General features: G+C 50.3%; 1 protein-coding gene across 1 annotated transcript in view; it reads right to left on the reverse strand.

Moving 5' to 3' along the window:
• Positions 1-21,900, reverse strand: part of TBC1D22A (TBC1 domain family member 22A) — a 312,955-nt gene that overhangs the window by 91,559 nt on the left and 199,496 nt on the right. Inside the window, exon 10 of the mRNA XM_079937136.1 lies at positions 21,302-21,377. Coding sequence (XP_079793262.1) covers positions 21,302-21,377 — 76 coding nt within the window. The remainder of the gene's footprint in view (positions 1-21,301; positions 21,378-21,900) is intronic.

Raw genomic sequence — 21,900 nt, forward strand, 5'->3', positions numbered from 1 at the left:
GCCCTGGCTCTCCCGCTGCTGTTGTCAGCAAGCAAACGACGCAGAACAGCCCACACGGGTGGTGCCGCGGGAAACCTTGCTCACCCAGAACGCCTGCACACGTGTGGTCGCAGGCCAGGATGCCGTTCCCGCTGGAGCGCTTTCCACACCCTGGGACAGTGTGAGGACAGCGAGAATAAGGGCACCAAGAGGGAACTGCAGGTCTCCTCGCAATCAGGAGAGAGGCATCCAGGTGTAAGAAGGAGGTGGGCCACGGTGTCCACACACCCCTGTAACGCACCCATTCAACATGGAGCTAAGAGCATGCGTTGCCCTCAGGCTGCCTGGCGCAGATCAAATGAAGAGACACCTTCCCCACGCAGCTGACAACGTGAGGATACCCAAAGCGACCCCCTTCAGGCTCCCCAGGTGCCACGTGGGGACCCGCACCCCTCAGCCCTGCGTCCCGTCGCACGGTGTCATTTCCCGGGTACACACGACGGGCAGCTCTGTGGCAACAGCTCTCTGTGCCCGTCTTGCCCCAGCCCCTAACCGCCTGCTGGTCTCCGGTGCCCCCCAGGCGCCAGCTACAGAGGACAGCCGCGGGTCCGCGTTCTCACCGCGCGGTGCCAACAGGTCCCCACGCGCCAGAGAGCCGGCTGCACGAGTGTCCAGCTCAGGGACCTTGGCTGCCACGCACTGGGGAAGACGGGGGGAGCGGGTCTCCTCGTCGCTGTCACGGGTTCCAAGGAGGGGTGCTAAGAGTCCCCTCGGCAGGGCGCCAACCAGAGACTGGAGCGGTCACACGCACACGTGGACACACGCTTGCACACGCAGGCGCACACTCGGGGCCCTCAGGAACCCGGGCTGAGGGGTGACAAGCATGGGCTCCGGAGTCAACAGACACTTCATCAGAGTGGACGGAGGGACACTGCATCTGTGTGACCTGAGCAGAACGCTCCTGGCGGCCTCAGTCCCCGTGTGTCAGGTCAGGTCCCGTCAGCCCCGACCTCACCAGCCGTGGGGACGGGTGACGTACCGAGTGCCTGCTGCAGGCAGAGCGTCACGGGCTGAGTGCCCAGCGCCCCAGCACTCCCAGCGCTGCTGGGTGAGGGGCTGTTCCCAGGCAACGCCTGGCGGAGACCACTGGCGCCCCCTGTCCGGGACCCCAGCCTGGACCAGGGAGGCTTAAGAGGCCATTAGAGGGGCTTCTGACACCTGCGCGCACCTCTCCTCCTTCCCGGCCCCCCGCACAGCGACAGAAGGGGGCAAACACTCGAGGGCCAGAGAAAGGCAGAGAGGTAGGCGTGAGAAACAGAGACAGACGGACAAGCGGGCTCCCCCGATGGCCCGGCCAGCTTCAGCCTGCGCCCAGGCCACGCGGAGCCAACAGGCGAGCCCACAAGCCTGGGCCCTGGAGAGAGGTGGGGAGGGGGATGCTGGGACAGAGTGGGGGGCTTCGAGAAGCAGCTGGACAGCCTGTGCCCGCACCCCGGCCCTCCCCATCCTGCCCACCCCCCAGGACACAGGAGGGCTACCACCGCAAACGTGACACCAGGGGTCTCAGTGCGGGGGGACCCGGGCCCGGCAGAGCACGGAGGACTGCACTGTCCCTTGCGCAGTGATGGGGGTGTGACTGCAGGGCGGAGCTGGGTGCTCGGACGGGCCAGGGAAAGCAGCCTGAGGGTGGGCCCACCACGGACTACTGCCTGAGGTACGGGGGGGCCCAGAGGGCCCATCTCAGGTCCCCCTTCACAGAACAGCACGTGCCTCCTCTGCCTCCTTGAAAGGGCTTATTACTGTGGAAAGGAGTCTGACCCCCGTGCAGTAAACTGTCCTCCTTCCACCAAGCCCCGCGTGGAAAAGCCCTGCTGCCGGGGCGGCCTCCCGGCCTCATTTCAGAGGGACGTTAGTTCTTTACAGTAAGGGAGATAAAGCCACCCACACTCTCTCCAGCAACTTGTAACCATGAACAAAAATGGCTTCGGGGAATCATTTCAAAACCAGACTTGATGGCCTACATTCAAAACCAAGACAACTTCTTCTTCTTAAGGTCAAGGAGAATCGCTTTATTTGGAAGTCTCTATTTACAATTTAATTAACTCGTCTCGGTTTGGCAATAAACCTGGAACATCAACCTCGGGTGGAGGGTCACAAAGATATATCATCATTAAGGAGAAAAGCAGCGAACTCGCTGCTCGGGAGGCCTCGCGTGCTGGCCTTCTCTTACCCACTGGGCGGTCATCACCGCTCCCCAGGTGAAAAGGCCCCCACTCGAGCAGCCGAAGGTGAACCAGCAACCCCACGTGGCCTTCCGCGCCGGCCCCTCCGGGCGCTTCCGGGCAGAAGGGCCGGCCAAGTCACAGGCGCAGCGTCTCTCACACACGCTCCAACCCGCCTCCTCGTCTCGCGAGGGGCCGGCCCCGCCCCAGCCCACCTTCACCCGCTTCCTGGGGCCGTAGAGTGGGCTGGGTGGTGGTGGCCCGGCCACCTTGAGGGCCCCGCCTGTGAACAGGGAGTCTTTTACGATCCAGTGCTAAGTGCGGGCCTGGAAGGAAGAACTCCCGGAGCACCTGTTAACCTTCTGTCTGCTCGTACAGCACAGAACGTCCTCCATGGTCAAAGCCAACGACGCCTCAGCTCCAGGTCTTAAAAAGCCCGCTCTGTCCTGGGGGGCATCTCAGTGCAGTCCCACCTGCCGGCCGCCAGCCCCAAGACCCTCCCGGGACCCTGCCAGCCCAGACATGGGAGGAGAGCTGTCCCTTGATCTTAAGAAAAGAGATCCCTCTCCACCTGCTCGGGGGGAGCACCTGAAAACAAGCTTAAGTTGGGAGGAAAACACAAAGGGCTGGGAGACAGGGAGGCCTAGGAAGGATGGAGTAGGGAACAGAGAGGGTCCAGCAGGGTCCCCGGTGACAGGCCCAGCCCAACTCTCCCCACACACCACTCAGGCTCTGGAGGCGGCCACAGGCCCGACCCCAGGTCCTAGGACGACGGTGGGGAGGCCTCTGGGACTGGGCTCCTGCAGCAAAGGCTGGAAGGGCAGGGACGGAGGGCGGAGGGCGGGGCCGTCCAGCATGGCTACAGGGGTGCTGAGCCCTGGGACCCCTGAGCCACTGACCCTGCACGTCGGGCCGGTACAGCCCCTCCCGCACAGTGGGGCCGAGCCCTTCCAAGCTCTCTGGCAGGCATCGCCCCTCCCCCGATGACGTGACGCCCCTGGGGGTGGTGGGAAATGTCTGTGAAGATGGTCACTTGGGATCAAGGCTCTTGCACAGAGAAAGCACTGTCTCTAGAGCAGCACACAGGTCAGTTAGCGGGAGAAGCCAGCAAGTCCGAGAGGCCCTCGCGTCCCGGTGAGGAAGGCCCAGCTCGGCCAGCGGTGGGGTTGGCGGGGGAGGGTGGGAGTGGGGACTCACTTTGAGGCCAGACAGTTCTCAGATGGCCACGAGAGGGTCGGCTCTCAGCAACTCAGCCAGGAATCGCTCGTCGGTCCCGCACATGCAGCATTTTTCTGTTCCTTTTACCAATGATGTAGCCACAGCCGGGGCTACACTGGCACATATTATGAGCTTTCCCAGGCATCCGACCGCCCATCCTATGGACTGGAGGGCAGGAGGAGGGGGACCTGAGAGTCTCAGGCAAAACAAAAGCCTCCAAGGAAACCCACGTGGTGCAGCAAACATCTAGAGACTAGAATAACCAACACGGCAACGGCTTTAACACCCACCCAACCCTGCACTTTGTACACAGGGAGCTTCATCTTCAAACTCTACGGAAGCAACTCGAAGCCACGGACGCTGAGGGCGCCCCCCTGTGCAGGAAGCACAGCAAACACCTGACTGTTAGCCCACCAACGGGCACGGAGCGTCAGAGCGTCACGGGCTGAGTGCCCAGCGCCCTGCACACGCGGGGCGCCGTGCTGGGTGCTGGGACGTGGGGGGTGGAGATGCGGGCACCGGCTCAAAGCCAAGGGGAAAGGAGCGCCGCTGTCTATTCAAAGAAGACAACTGCGATTTTCTGGCCTCCTCCCTCCTCACAGGGCGGCACAGCGGGTGCGGCAGCAGAAGGCGCGAGATGCTGCCAGGAGTCCCCAGAGGGGCGGAGCATGGGGGGGTCTGGTGGAAGGCGCGGCCACGGTGCTGCCGCAGGCTGCTGCTCCCCAAGGAAGTCTGGGGCGCAGGCGGGGACGAGCACGACTCAGAGCCCCAGGACACCACCGGGTCCCCCGCACGGAGGGGAGACAGCTCAGTGGGCTCGCCCATGTTCAGTACCAACGCAGGACGGGCAGAGCTGGAGGCCACATGGAGATCATCCGGCCTGAGGGGAAACGGAGGCCGGAGAAGGGGCAGGGCTCTCAAAATGGGGATGGTCACGCACCACTTCACAGGGGCGCGGTGAAAAGCCAGCACAGCGATGCAGAGAAAGAGCTGAGAACAGCGCCTTGTACGCTGCAGGCACCTAATGGATGCCGGCTGCCATCGTTACCATCATTATTATTACTAGCAGCAGGCAGCAACCAAGTTCAGAGTCAGTGATGGAGGCTGAACTAGAACCCAGGGGTTCATTCATAATACGTTATTTTTCAGATTACGGAAACTTCCTCTCCTCCTTTGATTTTTTTGGCCTGAGTAATAGATCCCTCTTCCCCAAAATGCAACCCAATAGCCATGTGGGTTTTCAGTTGAAGGCACATTAAATCCACCGGACACGCCCTGCGAGAGTGAGAACCCACGGGCCACCTGCTGTCCAAAGGTCTCAGGCAGGCACAGCATGGAGCCACCGGAATAAGGACGCTGGCCGTGGGGGAAAAGCCCTGGCCCGAGACAGGGAGACGGGCTGGTGAGGGACACACAGAGGAGTCGCCGCGCCCACGTGACTTCCCGTGCCTGACAGCACTGCCGTCACGCGTGTGCTCTGCCTGTCACCAGGGCCCCGCGCCTCCAAGGAAACATCGCCATCCTTCCCGGCTCCCATCAGTCACTCCGGCGCCTAATGAAGACGCAAGCGGGGGAGGGGAGCTTGTTATTTCTCACTGTCACGCACTGAATATTCCACGGGCCAGGGCCGCTCTGCTGATTTACCCTCTGCTCTCCGACGGCTTACGTTGTAGCGGTAATAAAAATATCTTCACTTGGATGGTAATAAAGCTGAATCTAGTTTACTAGCTGTAACTGGATTCTATCTTGAAAGAATAAGTCAATTTTAACCTTACAATGCAGTCGAGACAGCTTTCAGAGAAATTTCATTAAAATCGCATTTAACCTAAATTTAAAAACTCAGGGAAGGGAAAATGTACACACAGATTAAGCCTTTAACACACCGAGATAAAACCACTCTCCAGGAGTGCATTTGGGCATTTTTCCCAAAGGGTGAGAGTGTGAATTTAATAGTAACGACAGCCGGCACTCCCCCTGGCCCCCCTGGGTTGGGTCAGTATCGGCCACGCTAACGGGCATCCGGGCGTGGACAGAGGCGCCTGCCCAGGGAGCAGAGGCCCCAGACTAACCCCACCAAAGGAGTGCTAACCCGCCCACCGCTCCCCGCCTGCTACGCAGTTGATAAAAATGATGGTGAGATAATACAGGTACAAAGTCGGCTGGGCTCATAGGCACCGTCCTAAGCACCTTACCTGCGCTGACTCTTCACACTCCCGGGAAAACCATGGCCACCGCGGGGCCATCACTAGCCACTCACACCCACCGCTGGGGCGACAGAACCAGAATACGAACGCACGCCGGCCTCTGGAGTCTTGCCCTGTGCTGAGTGGTGGTTCAGGATAAGCCAGAAACGTTCAAGAATGGTTTCCAAGGAGCCCAGAGCAGGGCCACCTTCTTTCCTCGGCTCCGTAACCTGCCTCCCGTGTCTGCTCATGCGTCAGCAGCCCCTGTCACCAGGGGACCGGAACTCTGGCATCTAATTTCCTTCTAACCCCCTAGTGGGAGGTCAACCTGTCCCTCAGGTTCCCACCAACTTACATGCCCCCAGCTTGTCACTGCTCTTTAGCACCCAGGACGACTCCCTCCCCAAGGGAAGGGTTTCCACGGCCTCACAGGAAGGATGGGAAACACAGGAGCACGGGGCCAGGGGGCGGGCAGGCTGCCGTCTACATACAGGCCTGCAGACCGCACACCTGCCCCACCCCACCCAGTGCACCACAGACACCCTGCGGAGTGATGGACACACGCTCTGGGCCCCCAGCAGCCCTGTCACAGCAGACTGGCCGTGGAGTATTTGGTGGTGGCCCAAAACCATGAAGGACTTCACAGAGGAAAACTACAGGGCCCCGGGGCTTGGTGTCACCCTAGGCCAGGGTGACAGTGACATCCTCCTGGGACAGTCAACGGCACCTCCCGGGCTACGGCCTAAAGGAGGCGCCCTGTAGACCCTCCACGGCAGCAGGCCCACCGGGCGGGCGAGCACGGGGCCACGGAGCCTCCCCAGGCTGCATCAGCGTGTCCTGCTCCTGTGGCCCGTCTCCTCCTCCGCCGTGGGCTCCCTGAAGGCCAAAGCTGCATCTGTCACTTACCTCACCTGCCTCCCCTCCCTCCACCCATCAAACCCCACCCCAGCCTGGAGCACTGCCCTGTTCTGCCGCGCACAGCACATGAGAAAGGGCCTAACTGCCTGGGGGGGGCGTGGCCCAGGCGGTGGGCGGCAGCGTTCCAGGCAAAGGAAGCAACGTGAACAGGGATCCCAGCACCGCTGAGGCCACATGTCATGCTTAAGGAAGAATAAACAGCCCCAGGCTTCAGCACGGCCTAAAGCCAGCTGGAGGATGAAGGGGTGTGGGATCAAACTGCCAAGGGCCTCGGAGGCCACTGCACCGCGAGTGCTGAGGTCCGGCTTCCATTACATCAGCAGCAGCGTGGACGGCGGACCCGAGAGGAGGAAGGTGCTGATCTCGTTAGGAGGCGGAAGGCAGGGGCCTCCTACAAGCCCGCCTGCACTCATGGACGGGAATCAACCAGGTGAGTGTCCCGGGAGGCACGGGCAGCCCAGCCTCGCGGCTGTGCGCGAGGACTTGAGTGACACAAAACACATCTCCGAAGGCCATCACCCACGGTCAGCGCAGAAAAAGCCAACCATCCCCAGGGCGACTGTGAATATATTCACCAGACGGCTGAGGGGCCCTAAGCCAGCCTTTCAGAAAATAATGATTAATAAGTCAGAAGCGCATCCAACCAAAGGAAAAGGAGTAGCTTCACTTAAAAAAATCACTTGGTGACCAGCCTCATCACAACGTCTGCACTGAGGAAAGTCACATGAGCTCAGCTGGTCAATCCAAGCCTTTGGCATAAACAAGAAGCCCTCCCGGGAGACAGGCTGCCCCTCCGTGCACATGTCGGGGGGCCGGAATGTGTAACGAGGTCAGTCTGCCCCTCGGCAGAACGGGAAAGTAGCGAACCTCCAGCGCTGCAGCCACGCCCAGAAAATGAACCACATGGAAAGTGGGCATGTGTGCGTGCAGAGGGGCGTGTGCACACTGGTGCGTGCGCGTGTTGGTGTGTACGCGTGTGTCGGTGTGAGTGTGCGTGCATGTATGTGTGTACCGGTGTGGGGGAGTGTGTATACTGGTGCGTGTGTGTGCATATACGTGTCAAGGTGTGTATGTGTGTGTGCACATGTGTATACTTTCATTTCAAATGACCCATCATGTGTGAGCGTATTTTCATTGCCACCTGTAATAACCTCTAGGAGAAGAGGGCAGCCTCAAGCTTAGGACTAAGCTTACATTCCAGCTTGACGCAACTTTGAACTCTCCCTTTGTGGAGTCGCCAGATAAAATCCAGGAGGCTCAGTGAACTCTGGATTTCAGTATGCACCCAATACTGCATCCAACGAACAAAAAATGGTTCATTATTGATCTGAAATTCAAAGTTAACTGAGTGATCCATATTTTTATTTGCTAAATCTGACACTGCTAAGATTAGGCAGGAAGGATTTGTCCCCATTTTTCCTACAGGAAAGGGAAAGCAGGGCTCGGATAAGCCTGAGAAGGCGCATTTCTGTTGGTGGTTCTGGCCTCCCCAAGCAGCCCTAGGACAGTTTAGAGGGTGGAGAGAACTCCCTCTGGGCTGTGCTCACTGGCCACCCGGTCCAGACTGGCTGACTAATGACCAGGTCTCTCCACCTCCCCCTGGTGGCCCCACAGGGGCCTCAGCTTTATGGTTCCTCCACAGCTAAGGGCAGAGCCCAGCAGACCTTGGCCTGCAAAGGAGTCATGGGCGTTTAGGGGGTAGGCGTGCCTGTCTCCTCCCACTTCCCCTCCGCTGGTTCTGCCCCACCAGGAACTATCCACCGAAGTCCCTTTCTGTGCCTGTTTCCTTCCCCACGGGAAAACTCACTGGTCTGTGAAGCAATTCTTTAAGCTCTGATTTTAAGTGTTCTGAAAAAAACCAAGCATAGACATAACCAGATTTACATGTCTGCTGAGGCTGAGTATCTTCAAATGTTCCTTTTTAAAACTGAAATAGGGGAGGCGGAGTCAAGATGGCGGTGTGGGAAGACACGGAGTTAGCATCTCCCCACAACTAGGGCACCTGCCGGCCGCTGGTGGGGGACTCTGGCACCCAAGGAGATGGGAGGAACCCACGAGTGAACCAGTAGGACATAGGGGGACTGAGGGGGGAGGAGAAGCAGAGGCCAGGAAGATCAGGAGAGGCAGGTGGGAGGAGCCATCCAGGAGGAGCAGAGGGCGGTCGCCGGGCCCACTCGGGCTGGGGAGCCTGCTGAGCTCCCAGACCGGTAACCCCCCTCCAAAGCCCCATCCAGGCCACGTGGGTCCTGGGGGCATAGGAGGGAGGCCGGGGAGATCAGGAGAGGCAGGGGGGAGGGGCCCTCCAAGAGGAGCGGGAGGGTAGTGGAGGGTGATTGCCCCACCCACTCAAGCCCAGGAAGCCTGCTGGGCTCCCAGGTGAGGTCCCTGCCCCATGAGACCACGGGTGGGGGGCACGCCTGGACCCCTTCTGTTCCTTGAGCCTAAGCCCCCACACACACACAGAGTCCCTTTTCCAGCCCTGTGGGTCCTGAGCACTGGCCCCGTGCACCGCCCAAACCTCGCCCTTGCTTAGGCCCCACTCCCCGCAGCCAAGGCCTTCCCCCCCCCCACCCCCCACACCTTCTTCTTCTTTTCCCTTCTCCTCTTTTTTACTGTCGTGGTACTGATGTACCTTCCAGTTATTGATTCATCTATATTTTTACTTTGATATTCTTCCTAACATATCTGTTAGTTTCCTAGTCTAATTTTATTTTCTGTTTTTTTCTTTTTTGACACCCCAGGCGGCTTGCAGGATCTTGGTTCACGAGCCCAGGGTCGGGCCGAAGCTCCTGTGGTGGGAGCTCTGAGTCCAAACCACTGGACTAACAGAGAACCTCAGACCCCAGGGAATATTCATCGGAGTGAGGTCTCATGGAGTTCCTCATCTCAGCACCAAGACCCAGGTCTACCAAATAGCCTACAAAGCCCAGTGTTGGAAGCCTCAGGCCAAACAACCAGTAAGACAGGAACACAATCCCACGCATATAAAAATAAATAAATAAAATGGCAAAAAAATGTGTCACAGATGAAGGAGCAAGGTGAAAACCTGCAAGACCAAATAAACGAAGAGGAACTAGGCAATCTACCTGAAAAAGAATTCAGAGTAATGATAGTAAAGATGATCCAGAATCTCAGAAATAGAACAGAGGCACGGATTGAGAAAATACAAGAAATGTTTAACAAAGATCTAGAAGAACTAAAGAACAAACAAACAGAGATGAACAACACAATAACTGACATGAAAAATACACTAGAAGGAATCAATAACAGAATAACGGAGGCAGAAGAACGAATAGGTGAGCTGGAAGACAAGATGGTGGAAATACCTGCCAAGGGCAGAATAAAGAAAAAAGAATGAAGAGAACTGAAGACAGTCTCAGAGACCTCTGGGGCAACGCTAAACACACCAACATTCGAATTATAGGGGTCCCAGAAGAGGAAGAGAAAGAGAAAGGGTCTGAGAACATATTTGAAGAGATTATAGTTGAAAACTTCCCTAACATGGGAAAGGAAATAGTCACCCAAGTCCAGGAAGCACAGAGAGTCCCATACAGGATAAACCTTAGGAAAAACACACCAATACACATATTAATCAAACTAACAAAAGTTAAATTCAAAGAAAAAATATTAAAAGCAGCAAGAGAAACACAAAAAATAACATTCAAAGGAATGCCCATAAGGTTATCAGCTGATTTCTCAGCAGAAACTCTGCAGGCCAGAAGGGAGTGGCAGGATATACTTAAAGTGATGAGAGAGAAAAACCTACAACCAAGATTACTCTACCCAGCAAGGATCTCATTCAGATTCGATGGAGAAGTCAAAAGCTTTTCAGACAAGCAAAAGCTTAGAGAATTCAGCACCGCCAAACCAGCTTTACAACAAATGTTAAAGAAACTTCTCTAAGCGGGAAACACAAGAGAAGAAAAAGACCCACAAAACAAACCCAAAACAATTAAGAAAATGGTAATAGGAACATACATATCGATAATAACCTTGAATGTATATAGATTAAATACCCCAACCGAAAGACACAGACTGGCTGAATGGATACAAAAACAAGACCCATATATATGCTGTATAAAGGAGACCCACTTCAGACCTAGGGACACATACAGACCGAAAGTGAAGGGATGGAAAAAGATATTCCATGCAAATATAAATCAGAAGAGAGCTGGAGTAGCAATACTCGTATCAGATAAAATAGACTTTAAAATAAAGACTGTTATAAGAGATAAGGAGGGACACTACATAATGCTCAAAGGATCAATCCAAGAAGAAGATATAACAATTATAAATGTTTATGCACCCAACATAGGAGCACCTCAATACATAAGGCAACTGCTAACAACCATGAAAGGAGAAATAGACAGTAACACAATAATAGTAGGGGACTTTAACACCCCACTTACACCAATGGACAGATCATCCAAACAGAAAATAAATAAGGAAACACAAGCTTTAAATGACACAATAGACCAGATAGATCTAATTGATATTTACAGAACATCCCACCCAAAAGTGGCAGAATACACTTTCTTCTAAAGTGCACATGGAACATTCTCCAGGGGAGATCACACTTGGGTCACAAATCAAGCCTCGGAAAATTTAAGAAAATTGAAAGTCATATCAAGCATCTTTTCTGACCACAACACTATGAGTTTGGAAATCAATTACAAGAAAAAACTGTAAAAAACACGAATACATGGAGGCTAAACAGTGCGCTACTAAATAACCAAGAGATCACTGGAGAAATCAAAGACAAAGTAAAAAAGTACACAGAAACAAATGACAATGAAAACACGATGATCCAAAACGTGGGACACAGCAAAAGCAGTTGTAAGAGGGAAGTTTATAGCAATACAATCTCACCTCAAGAAACAAGAAAAATCTCAATTAAACAATCTAACCCTACACTTAAAACAACTAGAAAAAGAAGAAGAAAACCCAAAGTCAGTAGAAGGAAAGAAATCATAAAGATCAGAGCAGAAATAAATGAAATAGAAACAAAGAAAACAATAGCAAAGATCAATAAAACTAAAAGCTGGTTCTTTGAGGAGATAAACAAAATTGATAAACCCTTAGCCAGACTCATCAAGAAAAAAAGGGAGAGGATGCAAATCAATAAAATTACAAATGAAAAAGGAGAAATCACAACTGACACTGCAGAAATATAAAGGATTATAAGAGACTACTACAAACAACTCTATGCCAATAAAATGGACAACCACAAAGAAATGGACAAATTCTTGGAAAGGTACAACTTTCCAAGACTGAACCAGAAAGAATTAGAAAATATAAACAGACCCATCACAAGTAATGAAATTGAAACCGTAATTAAAAATCTTCCAACAAACAAAAGTCCAGGACCAGATGGCTTCACAGGCGAATTCTATCAAGCGCTTAGAGAAGAGCTAACACCGATCCTTCTCAAACTCTTCCTAAAAATTGTAGAGGAAGGAATACTCCCAAATTCATTCTACAAAGCCACCATCACCCTGATACCAAAACCAGAAAAAGGTATCACAAAAAAAGAAAATTATAGACCAATATCACTGATGAACATAGATGCAAAAAACCTGAACAAAATACTAGCAAACAGAATCCAACAGCACATTAAAAGGATCATACACCATGATCAAGTGGGATTTATCCCAGGGATGCAAGGATTCTTCAATATACGCAAATCAATCAATGTGATACACCACATTAACAAATTAAGGAATAAAAACCATATGATCATCTCAATAGATGCAGAAAATGCTTTTGACAAAATTCAACATTCATTTATGATAAAACTCTCCAGAAAATGGGCACAGAGGGAACCTACCTCAACATAAGAAAGGCCATATATGACAAACCCACAGCAAGCATCATACTCAATGGTGAAAAACTGAAAGCATTTCCTCTAAGATCAAAACAAGACAAGGATGTCCACTCTCGTCACTATTATTCAACATAGTTTTGGAAGTCCTAGCCACAGCAATCAGAGAAGAAAAAGAAATAAAAGGAATACAAATTGGAAAAAAGGAAGTAAAACTGTCACTGTTTGCCAATGACATGAAACTATATATAGAAAATCCTAAAGATGCCACCAGAAAACTATTAGAACTAATCAATGAATTTGGTAAGGTTGCATGATACAAAATTAATACACAGAAACCTCTGGCATTCCTGTACACCAACAATGAGAAAGAGAAATTAAGGCAACACTCCCATTTACCACTGCAACAAAAAGAATAAAATACTTAGGAATAAACCTGCCTAAGGAGGAGAGAGACTTGTACTCGGAAAACTATAAAACACTGATGAAAGAAATCAAAAATGACACAAACAGATGGAGAAATAGACCATACTCTTGGATTGGAAGAATCAATATTGTGAAAATGACTATATTACCCAAAGCAATCTACAGGTTCAATGCAATCCCCATCAAACTACCAATGGCATTCTTCACAGAATTAGAAAAAAAAATTTAACAATTCGTGTGGAAACACAAAAGACCCCGAATAGCCAAAGCAATCTTGAGAAAGAAAAACGGAGCTGGAGGAATCAGGCTCCCTGACTTCAGACTATACTACAAAGCTACAGTAATCAAGGCAGTATGGTACTGGCACAAAAACAGAAATATAGATTAATGGTACAGGACAGAATGCCCAGAGATAAACCCATGCACATATGGGCACCTAATTTACAACAAAGGAAGCAAGAACATACAACAAAGGAAGCAAGACAGCCTCTTCAATAAGCAGTGCTGGGAAATCTAGACAGCTACATGTAAAAGAATGAAATTAGAACACTATCCTACATCATACACAAAAATAAACTCCAAATGGATTAAAGACTTAAATGTAAGACTAAACACTATAAAACTCTTAGAGGAAAACATAGGAAAAACGCCCTTTGACATAAACCACAGCAAGATCTTTTTTGACCACCCTCCTAGAGTAATGGAAATAAAACAAAAATAAACAAATGGGACTTAATTAAACTTAAAAGCTTTTGCACAGCAAAGGAAACCATAAACAAGACAAAAAAACAACCCTCAGAATGGGAGAAAATATTTGCAAATGAAACAACAAAGGGTTAATCTCCAAAATATACAAACAGCTCATGGAGCTCAATATCAAAAAAAAACAATCCAGTTAAAAAAATGGGTGGAAGACCTAAATAGACATTTCACCAAGGAAGACATACAGATGGCCAAGAGGCACATGAAAAGATGCTCAACATCACTAATCATTAGAGAAATGAAAATCAAAACTACAATGAGGTATCACCTCACGCCAGTCAGAATGGCCATCTTCAAAAAATCTAGAAACAATAAATGCTGGAAAGGGTGTGGTGAACAGGGGACCCTCCTGCACTGTTGGTGGGAATGTAAATTGATACAGCCACTATGGAAAACAGTATGGAGATTCCTTGAAAAATGAAAAATAGAACTACCATATGACACAGCAATCCCACTACTGGGCATATATCCTGAGAAAACCATAATTCAAAAAGAGTCATGTACCACAATGTTCACTGCAGTACTATTTACAATAGCCAGGACATGGAAGCAACCTAAGTGTCTATCGACAGATGAATGAATAAAGAAGATGTGGCACATATATACAATGGAGTATTACTCAGCCACAAAAAGAAACGAAATTGAGGTATTTGTAGTGAGGTGGATGGACCTAGAGTCTGTCATACAGAGTGAAGTTAAGTCAGAAAGAGAAAAATAAATACCGTATGCTAACACATATATATGGAATCTAAAAAAAAAAAAAAAAAAAACAATTGGTACTTATGAACCTAGTTGCAGGGCAGGAATAAAGAGGTAGACATAGAAAATGGACTTGAGGACATGGGCTGGGAGGGCAAAGTGAGAGTGGCATGGACATATATACACTACCGAGTATAAAACAGTTGGCTGGTGGGAAGCAGCAGCATAGCACAGGGAGATCAGTTGGCTGGTAGGAAGTAGCAGCATAGCACAGGGAGATCGGCTTGGTGCTTTGCAATGACCTAGAGAGGTGGGATAGGGAGGCTGGGAGGGAGGCTCAAGAGGGAGGGGATATGGGGACATGTGTATGCATACAGCTGGTTCGCTTTGTTGTGTATCATCAGCTAACACAGTACTGTGAAGCAATTACACTCCAATAAAGATCTATTAAAAGAAAAACTGAAGTAGGTTCTCACGGTGTTTTCAGTCAAAAGATAGCAATTCCATTTACATTATCTTATTTCACAAAAGATGCATGAGCATAGAATCCAAGGTGAGCCTGCCCCACAGGGGGCCCAGCCCCCGCATTCAGTCACAGGGGCTCTAACTGCAGCCTCTCGAAGAGCCCAAGGGCTGAACTTGGGGGCAACTAGGGATCATGCAACCTCAAAAATTGACATCAGATGTAACAGACATAAGGACAATAAAGGTACAAGGTGTGTCACTCAGATACACGGCAAAAATGTGAAATTTCACTTTCAAACATGTGTAAACATTCCAGGTGTAATCTGGAGTGAAAACCTCCTCCAGTACTTTGTATGTTGAAATTCTACCAGCCCATAATGGCTGTGTTAATGTATACTTATTATTGAAGCAGTAAACTACTCAATGATTGGTGTGAACCGTTAACCTTATGTATAAAAATTGTTTCATAAGTAGGGAACAGACTGATGTTAACAGAAATGCTGAGAGCACCCGCTCTTACCTCTGAACTTCTCTCTATGCCTCACCCATTACTCTGTCCCCAGTCTCGGGGCCAGGCTCGCCCGGCCCAGGCAGGAGGGCCCTTTCCTTTCCTCCTGACTTTTGTTGCAGCACGTGACTCGGTTTGGCCAATGAAATGCAGCCGAGCACCGGGGACCACTTTCTTTCAGAAGCACAAAGAGCCTGTGACCAATCCCCAGAGATTTTCCCTGCATCACAGGAACGGGGCCAGCAAACTCCTGAAGGCGGCTGCTCCATCAGCCTGAGTCCCCAGGTGAGGACAGCACAGACCAGAGCCCTGGGCAAAGCCACAGAGGACGTGCCCTGTGGGTGAGAGGCAAACGTGTGCTGCTTGAGCTGCTGAGGTTTACAGGCTGTCTGTCGGGGCTTAGGGTTAGGGTTAGGGTTAGGGTTAGGGTTAGGGTTAGGGTTAGGTCTGTCTGGCCGGCAACAGTGGTACCTGGCTTCCACCCAACGGGGACTTTTACCCTCATCACTCAGAGTTTGGCCCACATGCGCCTTCGATGCACTCCTGGTGCCAGGCCGTGTGCTCGGACACTGCACGAAAGGGTTCAGAGCTAACCCACCCCGAAGCAGCAGAGGACACAGTGTGTGCACTCAGGCAAGGAGTGGTGGCAGCCCACAGAGGAGAGGGAACTGGGAAGAGGGAAGGGAAAGGAGGGAGGCAGCAGCAACACAGAGGGAGTCAGGGGCACCGCAGGAGGCTGGCCCCTGCCCGGGACAGGGATGTGGGAAACAGGTCACAGCACCCAGTGCAAAACCCATCCACGGATGTCAGCATCCTGCTGCGCGTGGCAGGCAGACCTGCTCGCCCAGGGTGCATGCGCACCCCTCTGCTTACGGGTCCCCTCCAGGGTCTGCAGGCACAGGGAACAAGCACCGCAGCCCCCACACGCCCACCACTGCTCCAGCGTGTGTGAGCAGAACCTGAGGACGTGGGGAAGACTCTAGTGTTTGCGGGCTGCAGCCAATAAGACCAACCAACCAGTCCTTGTCTATTGGAGGCCCTGAGGCTTGGACGCAAACGACCACACGATGGTGGGTGGTCTCACGGAAGCACTGATGCTGCCTGGCGTTTCTCTGAACGAGAGCTCTGTGCACAGCCTTTCCCAGAAAAAGTCTGAGCATCGTGCAAGGTGGCCCCAGGAGAACAGAGGACCGGGAACCACATCTAACACCGAGGGCTAAAGCTATTTCTCCCCAAGACAGAAGAAGAAACTACATTTGATAAGAGATTAAGAAATCAATGTTTTTTTTTAAAAAAAAGGTCTGAGGCTGCTTTTTGGACGAATGAGAGCTACATGAATACTGACTCCAGGCCACTCCCTTCCTCAAGGCCACACGTTGGCCTTTGTCAGATAAGCTCTGTCTCACCCGATTATCAACAGCTGCTGCCCCTGGTCTCCCAGACTCAATCCTTCCATCTGCCCACCCGCAGCCAGAGTGCCCCAAAGAAACACCAAATGTCCCTCAGCTGGGCTACGAGGTGGCCTGCTGGAGGCTGACCGGCCTATGACAGTAACACATTTGCACAAGAAGTGGCTTGCTCTGCTCCAGGGCCAAAATAAAGCACAGTTTGACAGAAACAAGAAATCCCTAGGCAAGCCCTTGCCCCAGAAATGTGACCTAAGCATTCACCTTGTAGAGGCAGGTAACTGCTAGAAATGGGTTCTGCTAAGGTCGTAGCAGACGCTCATCCAGACCTCCCAAAGCCTTTCCAATTTCCCAAGAGCCAGTGCTTTGATCTCCCAGACCTCAGACCCAGTCTCGGTATTTTCCCATTCTCGGTGGGATTTCGTCTTCCTGTGGTGATTTCATCTGGCTCTACTCCTAAGCTGCCCATATACCCACTCCTTTTCCCGATGACCACCTGACTCTCCCAAGGCTGGATGGGGTGCTGACCTGCCGATCTGCAAGGGCTCTGAAGTTCACAGTAATTGTGGTCCCCTGCTTATGCTGCAAGGGTAGGTGTGTGCACTTCGTCTACTTTCCTTCTTGATTACACAGCTTCCTGGAGGCAGTGAGAAACAGTGCAGATTTAGGTGGCCTCTTGGACTTTCAAATTCATTCTTGAAGGGTATTTCTGCTGGATGTCGACACTATGGTGACAGTTACCATTCTTCCTGCACATTGAACATATCTTCTTGTGCTTTTGTTGAGAAGACAGTTCTCAGACAGCCATTCTTAGAAAATAATCTCTTACTCTCGTTGCCTTAAGAATTAGTCTTCAATTGAATTTTACTATGATGTGTTTACATACAGTTTTCTCTTTAATCTCCTGAAGATTCAATGGGCTCTTCAATCTGTGAATTGGTTTATTTCAGTACTTTTGGAAAACAATGCAGCATTATCTCTTCAGATTCTTACTCACTCTCCCTCGTCTCCTTCTATGACTCCAAATAAGTACATATGCAGCTCTCTAACCATACCTTCTATATCTCTTACTTTCTATATTTTGCATATTCTTATCTCTCCATGTTTTGTTTTGGCTATTTTCTTCCAACCCATCTTCCAGTTCACTACCTTTCTCTATAGCTATGTCTAATTTGTTAAATCTGCCCACTGACTTTTTAATTTGGTTATTGTATTTTTCAAATCTTTTATGTAAAATCATAGTTTCCCACTACCATGGCAAACATTCTCAAGATTCTCTTTTTTATATTTCTTCATACATAGTAAGGAGAATAGTTTCATGGTCTATGCGTAAGAATTACAGAAACTTAACATCTTGTGGGCCTGTTTCCGTTATCTGTTGTTTCTGTTTGTTCTCACTTAAGAAGTCTTGAATGTGTGTGTATTTTTGACTATGTGTAGATCATTTTAGGTGGGAAAAAAAAAAAAGCAGAAACAATTTGAGGAACAATTTTCTGGTAACTTCCTCCAGAAAAGACTTTTTTTTGCTTCTCCCAAGCACTCTGCTCCAGTACAGAAGTGCCGTAATCAAGGTTCAAACAACCCTGGTCCTCTCAGGTGATGTAAACCTGGCCTGCAAGACTGCACAAGGGCAGTTTCACTTCAGTTCCACCCTGACAGTTGGTCTTCTGGGTCTCAGAAAGTACCTGGGCATTTTCTGCACTCCTATCCTCAGGCAGGCTATGGTTTGATCCTTTCCCTCCATGAAGCTGTCAAAACTACAAACCACGCTGGGGTTCTTTCTTCTGGATTAGCAAGAACCCTCAGAACAACAGTGGCCTTCAGGGCTGGGCTCATCTCTCTGGTTCCAGCATTCTTCCAGAATCTGGCCAGGAAGTCCTTGTCTCCTTATTAGCAGTTCAATGCTTTTACGAAATTTGTTTTCTTTTTACCTTCTTTGTTTTCTTTTTTTCTCTCTTTCATTCTTCCTCACCACCCCCCATTTGTTTGTTTGTTTGCTGGCTTTAAAAAACAATCTTATCCATTTTTCAGGTCTCTTCAGTGAGAAATCTGGTTGGAATTACCTAGCCCACCACCACTGGCAGTGGAAGGTCCTCCTACTCTCACCTTCGACATTGCCAATTCAGTGGCTCAAGGCTCCATCTCTCATTGTGTGGGAAGTTCTGAAAGCTCTGCCCCAAACTCCCCTGGGGCTTCTCACTAGCCAGCTTACCTCTCTCGAGACAATTACCACCCACCGGGCGGTCTCTCAGGCTGCTGCCCATCACCTTCCTGCTCGGCCTCCATTACAGACACGACCCTCTGTCTTCAGTCACGCCACCTTCCTGTCTAGGGAACAGACTTTTTCTAAAGATGTGGGGGTAACAGAGAGCAGGGTACCGTACTACTCAAAATAGAAAACTACTTTAGAGAACTTTTCAGAAATCCTTTAGCCAGCTGTCACAGCTAGAAAATAAGACAGTGACTTTGACCCTCTCCTAATCTTCCCTACCCCCCGCTGCCCCCCTCCCCTCGCTGCCACCCTCCTGTACCCCTGGGCCTCTGCCCTCCTCTCCCTCTCCATTCTCTTCTGACTTACAACACTACTACTGGAACTCCAAAATTCCTCTCACTTTTCCTTGTGTAGCAATTTAGCTCTTTTCTAAACTATTCCCATCTGGGTCAAGCCCATAAAACCTCAGCTTTCTTAATAACAGGTCCATGAAATTGTGTTCCTTCACCAAATTGCCAAAAAGTTCTGAAATCAATGCTGTCCTTGCCCTGAAATGCAAAAATGGGGCAGTTTTTTTTTTTTTTTTAAAGCAATATTTTCCTCCTAGTGTATCCTGCCGTCCCTGCACAGTCCCAAGACCACAAATTCTTTCTCCAGGAGGACAGTGAGAGAAGGGGGCCTACAGGACACTTCTCCCCGGGGCTGCTGAGGGGTAACAGCCCAAACTCTGTCAATTCTGCTACTTCCTGCTTGAAAAGCCTGGGCATTCTTCTGAGGCCACCACAGAAGTTCTTCCAGGTTTCACTGGAAGAATAGTTACAAACAGATTACAAAGTCTAACCGATTACCAAAAAGAGCATCCTATGTTGTGAAGAACTGATCATTTAAACAAATGAAAATGCCCTCCTCAGAAGCTGCAGTAAAATAAAAATGGGATTCCCTGAAAAGCCCAGATCCGGCTGGGCTTCCTCTGGTTGCTGCTGCCGCTCTCTGAAACCATCACCCAGCAAACCCGAGATGTGCTTCTTCTAAACCACAGCTCTGGAGAAAATCAACTCAACTATTTCCCAGACTGTAGCCCTGGAACACATAAGCACCAACCGCAACTTTCCAAGCTCCACAAAAACACAAAACCTGCCTTCTAAGAGACACAGGAGGAAAAGAAGAACTGCTAAGGAAGTGTAATTCACAGCTCCTGCCAACTGTATTTCAAAGAACAAAATGAGGCTGGGGGAAAGGTGTGAAACTGCTAGCAGGGAAAAAACCCAAGAGCGTCCAACAAAGATCTCCCCGTGAAGTTAAGAATAAAGGTACATAAATGCAGTTACATAAGCCAAAAACAGTACTTTGAACACGTAGCTGCAAAGCAGCTAAATACACTGAATCAAAGTATGTGGAAGAACTGTGTAGAGCTTCATAATATGGAAATGAGGCAATAACCATCAGATGCAGCTGAAAACCAGATTCAATCAAGGAACAGAATGGAGTTGATAATTTGTATGACTCCATTTTATAATGTCATTCAATCATTTCCCAAACCAAGTGCCTTTCTTGGGAAGATGATTACCGATATACTTTCTACTGCTGAAGGTACAGCAAGGGGAAGAGACACCGGGATAGGCCTGTCCTTGGAAGGCAGCCCTGGAACACGGGCAGCGAGTCTACGTTTTAAGCAAAGCATGATTTCTCTGCAGGTTCAGTGAAGCCATTCACCAAGCTCACACCCGGCGCCTGATGACACAGCCTGTGTCTTCTCTGCGCATCACCACTGACCAGCCAGCTGGTGTCACAGATCCATGCCCGGTTCTGCTCGGTATCCCTCTGTTAATGCTCTGTTCATTAATTTAACAAACTATCAGGAGAGTATGCTTGGAATGGGCAGCATTATCTCTCAACTTTAATTAAACTCTGCTATTGCAATATGACAGTCAGCACATCATAGGGGGAATTATTTTAAGGATGAGGGTAGAAAGTATTTCAAAGCCCCCACTTAAACACGAAAGCATAATCTAAAATGGCCGAGCACATACTATAATTTTTCTATAATATTAAAGACGTTATTTTCAGACTCAGTAATTAATTGGATTCCATGGAGAAATTACGCCAGCGTCCCTGATAGCAAAATGCTGTGCAGAGGCAGGAACAGCGTGCCAGAGGACGGCCATAAACAACCCGGCTGTCACCCAGATTATGACAATCACCGGGCCTAATAAGGAGGAAGAGCTGCCTGCTTCTAGGACGCACTCATTACTCCTGCAAAGTGACGGCACTGAATTCTGATTATATCGCCTTTGTAAAAGGAATGACAGCGGCACCTGCTCCAGCGGTGGGTGGCCTCAGAAGGATGCGGGGAAGGCGCAAGCCAGGGGCCACGGGCTGGACGAGGACGGCATCCTGTCAGCAGTTGGCCAGCGAGTCCTGAGCCTTCCACCACCTTCTCCCCCGCCCCACAGGGAAAGGGGAGCCCGGGAAGCTGGCTTACCATCGATCCGGCTTACGAGTTCTTCCAAGATTTTCACTTTCATTTGAATCCCAGGTTGAGCAAAGGTGTAGTTGTCCTACGGGAAAAATAACAACGAATATCACACGCGTGGAAAGTAAAACCCGCTTTCCAAAGGGGAGAGAGGCGGCGGGAACAAAGGGGAACAGTTTCACAACACAACAGATTCACAAGGCGATCAACGCACAAGGCATTAGGCTGCGTTACACCACCAGCGTGCAGCACGAACCAGAAGGTGAGTCCGACGCCCCCTGATGTCAGAGGGGAACACACCGATCTCAGGAATATTTAATGGGGCACTCTATGTAAATGCAGATGTTTACATTTAAAGTGAACAAACGGCTCACTGAGGCCCAGAGTCCCGGAAGTTGCTTCGGCCGGCACAGGGGCAAAAAGCACTCAGTGCTGCAGGGGAGCCGATGCGTAACAGCAACCTGGCAGTACCAGCGTCACGCCGGCCATCCCAGGGTCAAGGACATGGTCACTGTGTGAGCGCAGAGTGAACGTGGGACTTCAGACTCAGTGAACTCAGTGAAGAAGTTCATAAACTAAGACAGGAGAACCAGTGTGGACACTGGGCG

This window comes from Stenella coeruleoalba (assembly GCF_951394435.1).
Source record: "Stenella coeruleoalba genome assembly, chromosome: 11".
NCBI classification, from domain to species: Eukaryota; Metazoa; Chordata; class Mammalia; order Artiodactyla; family Delphinidae; genus Stenella; species Stenella coeruleoalba.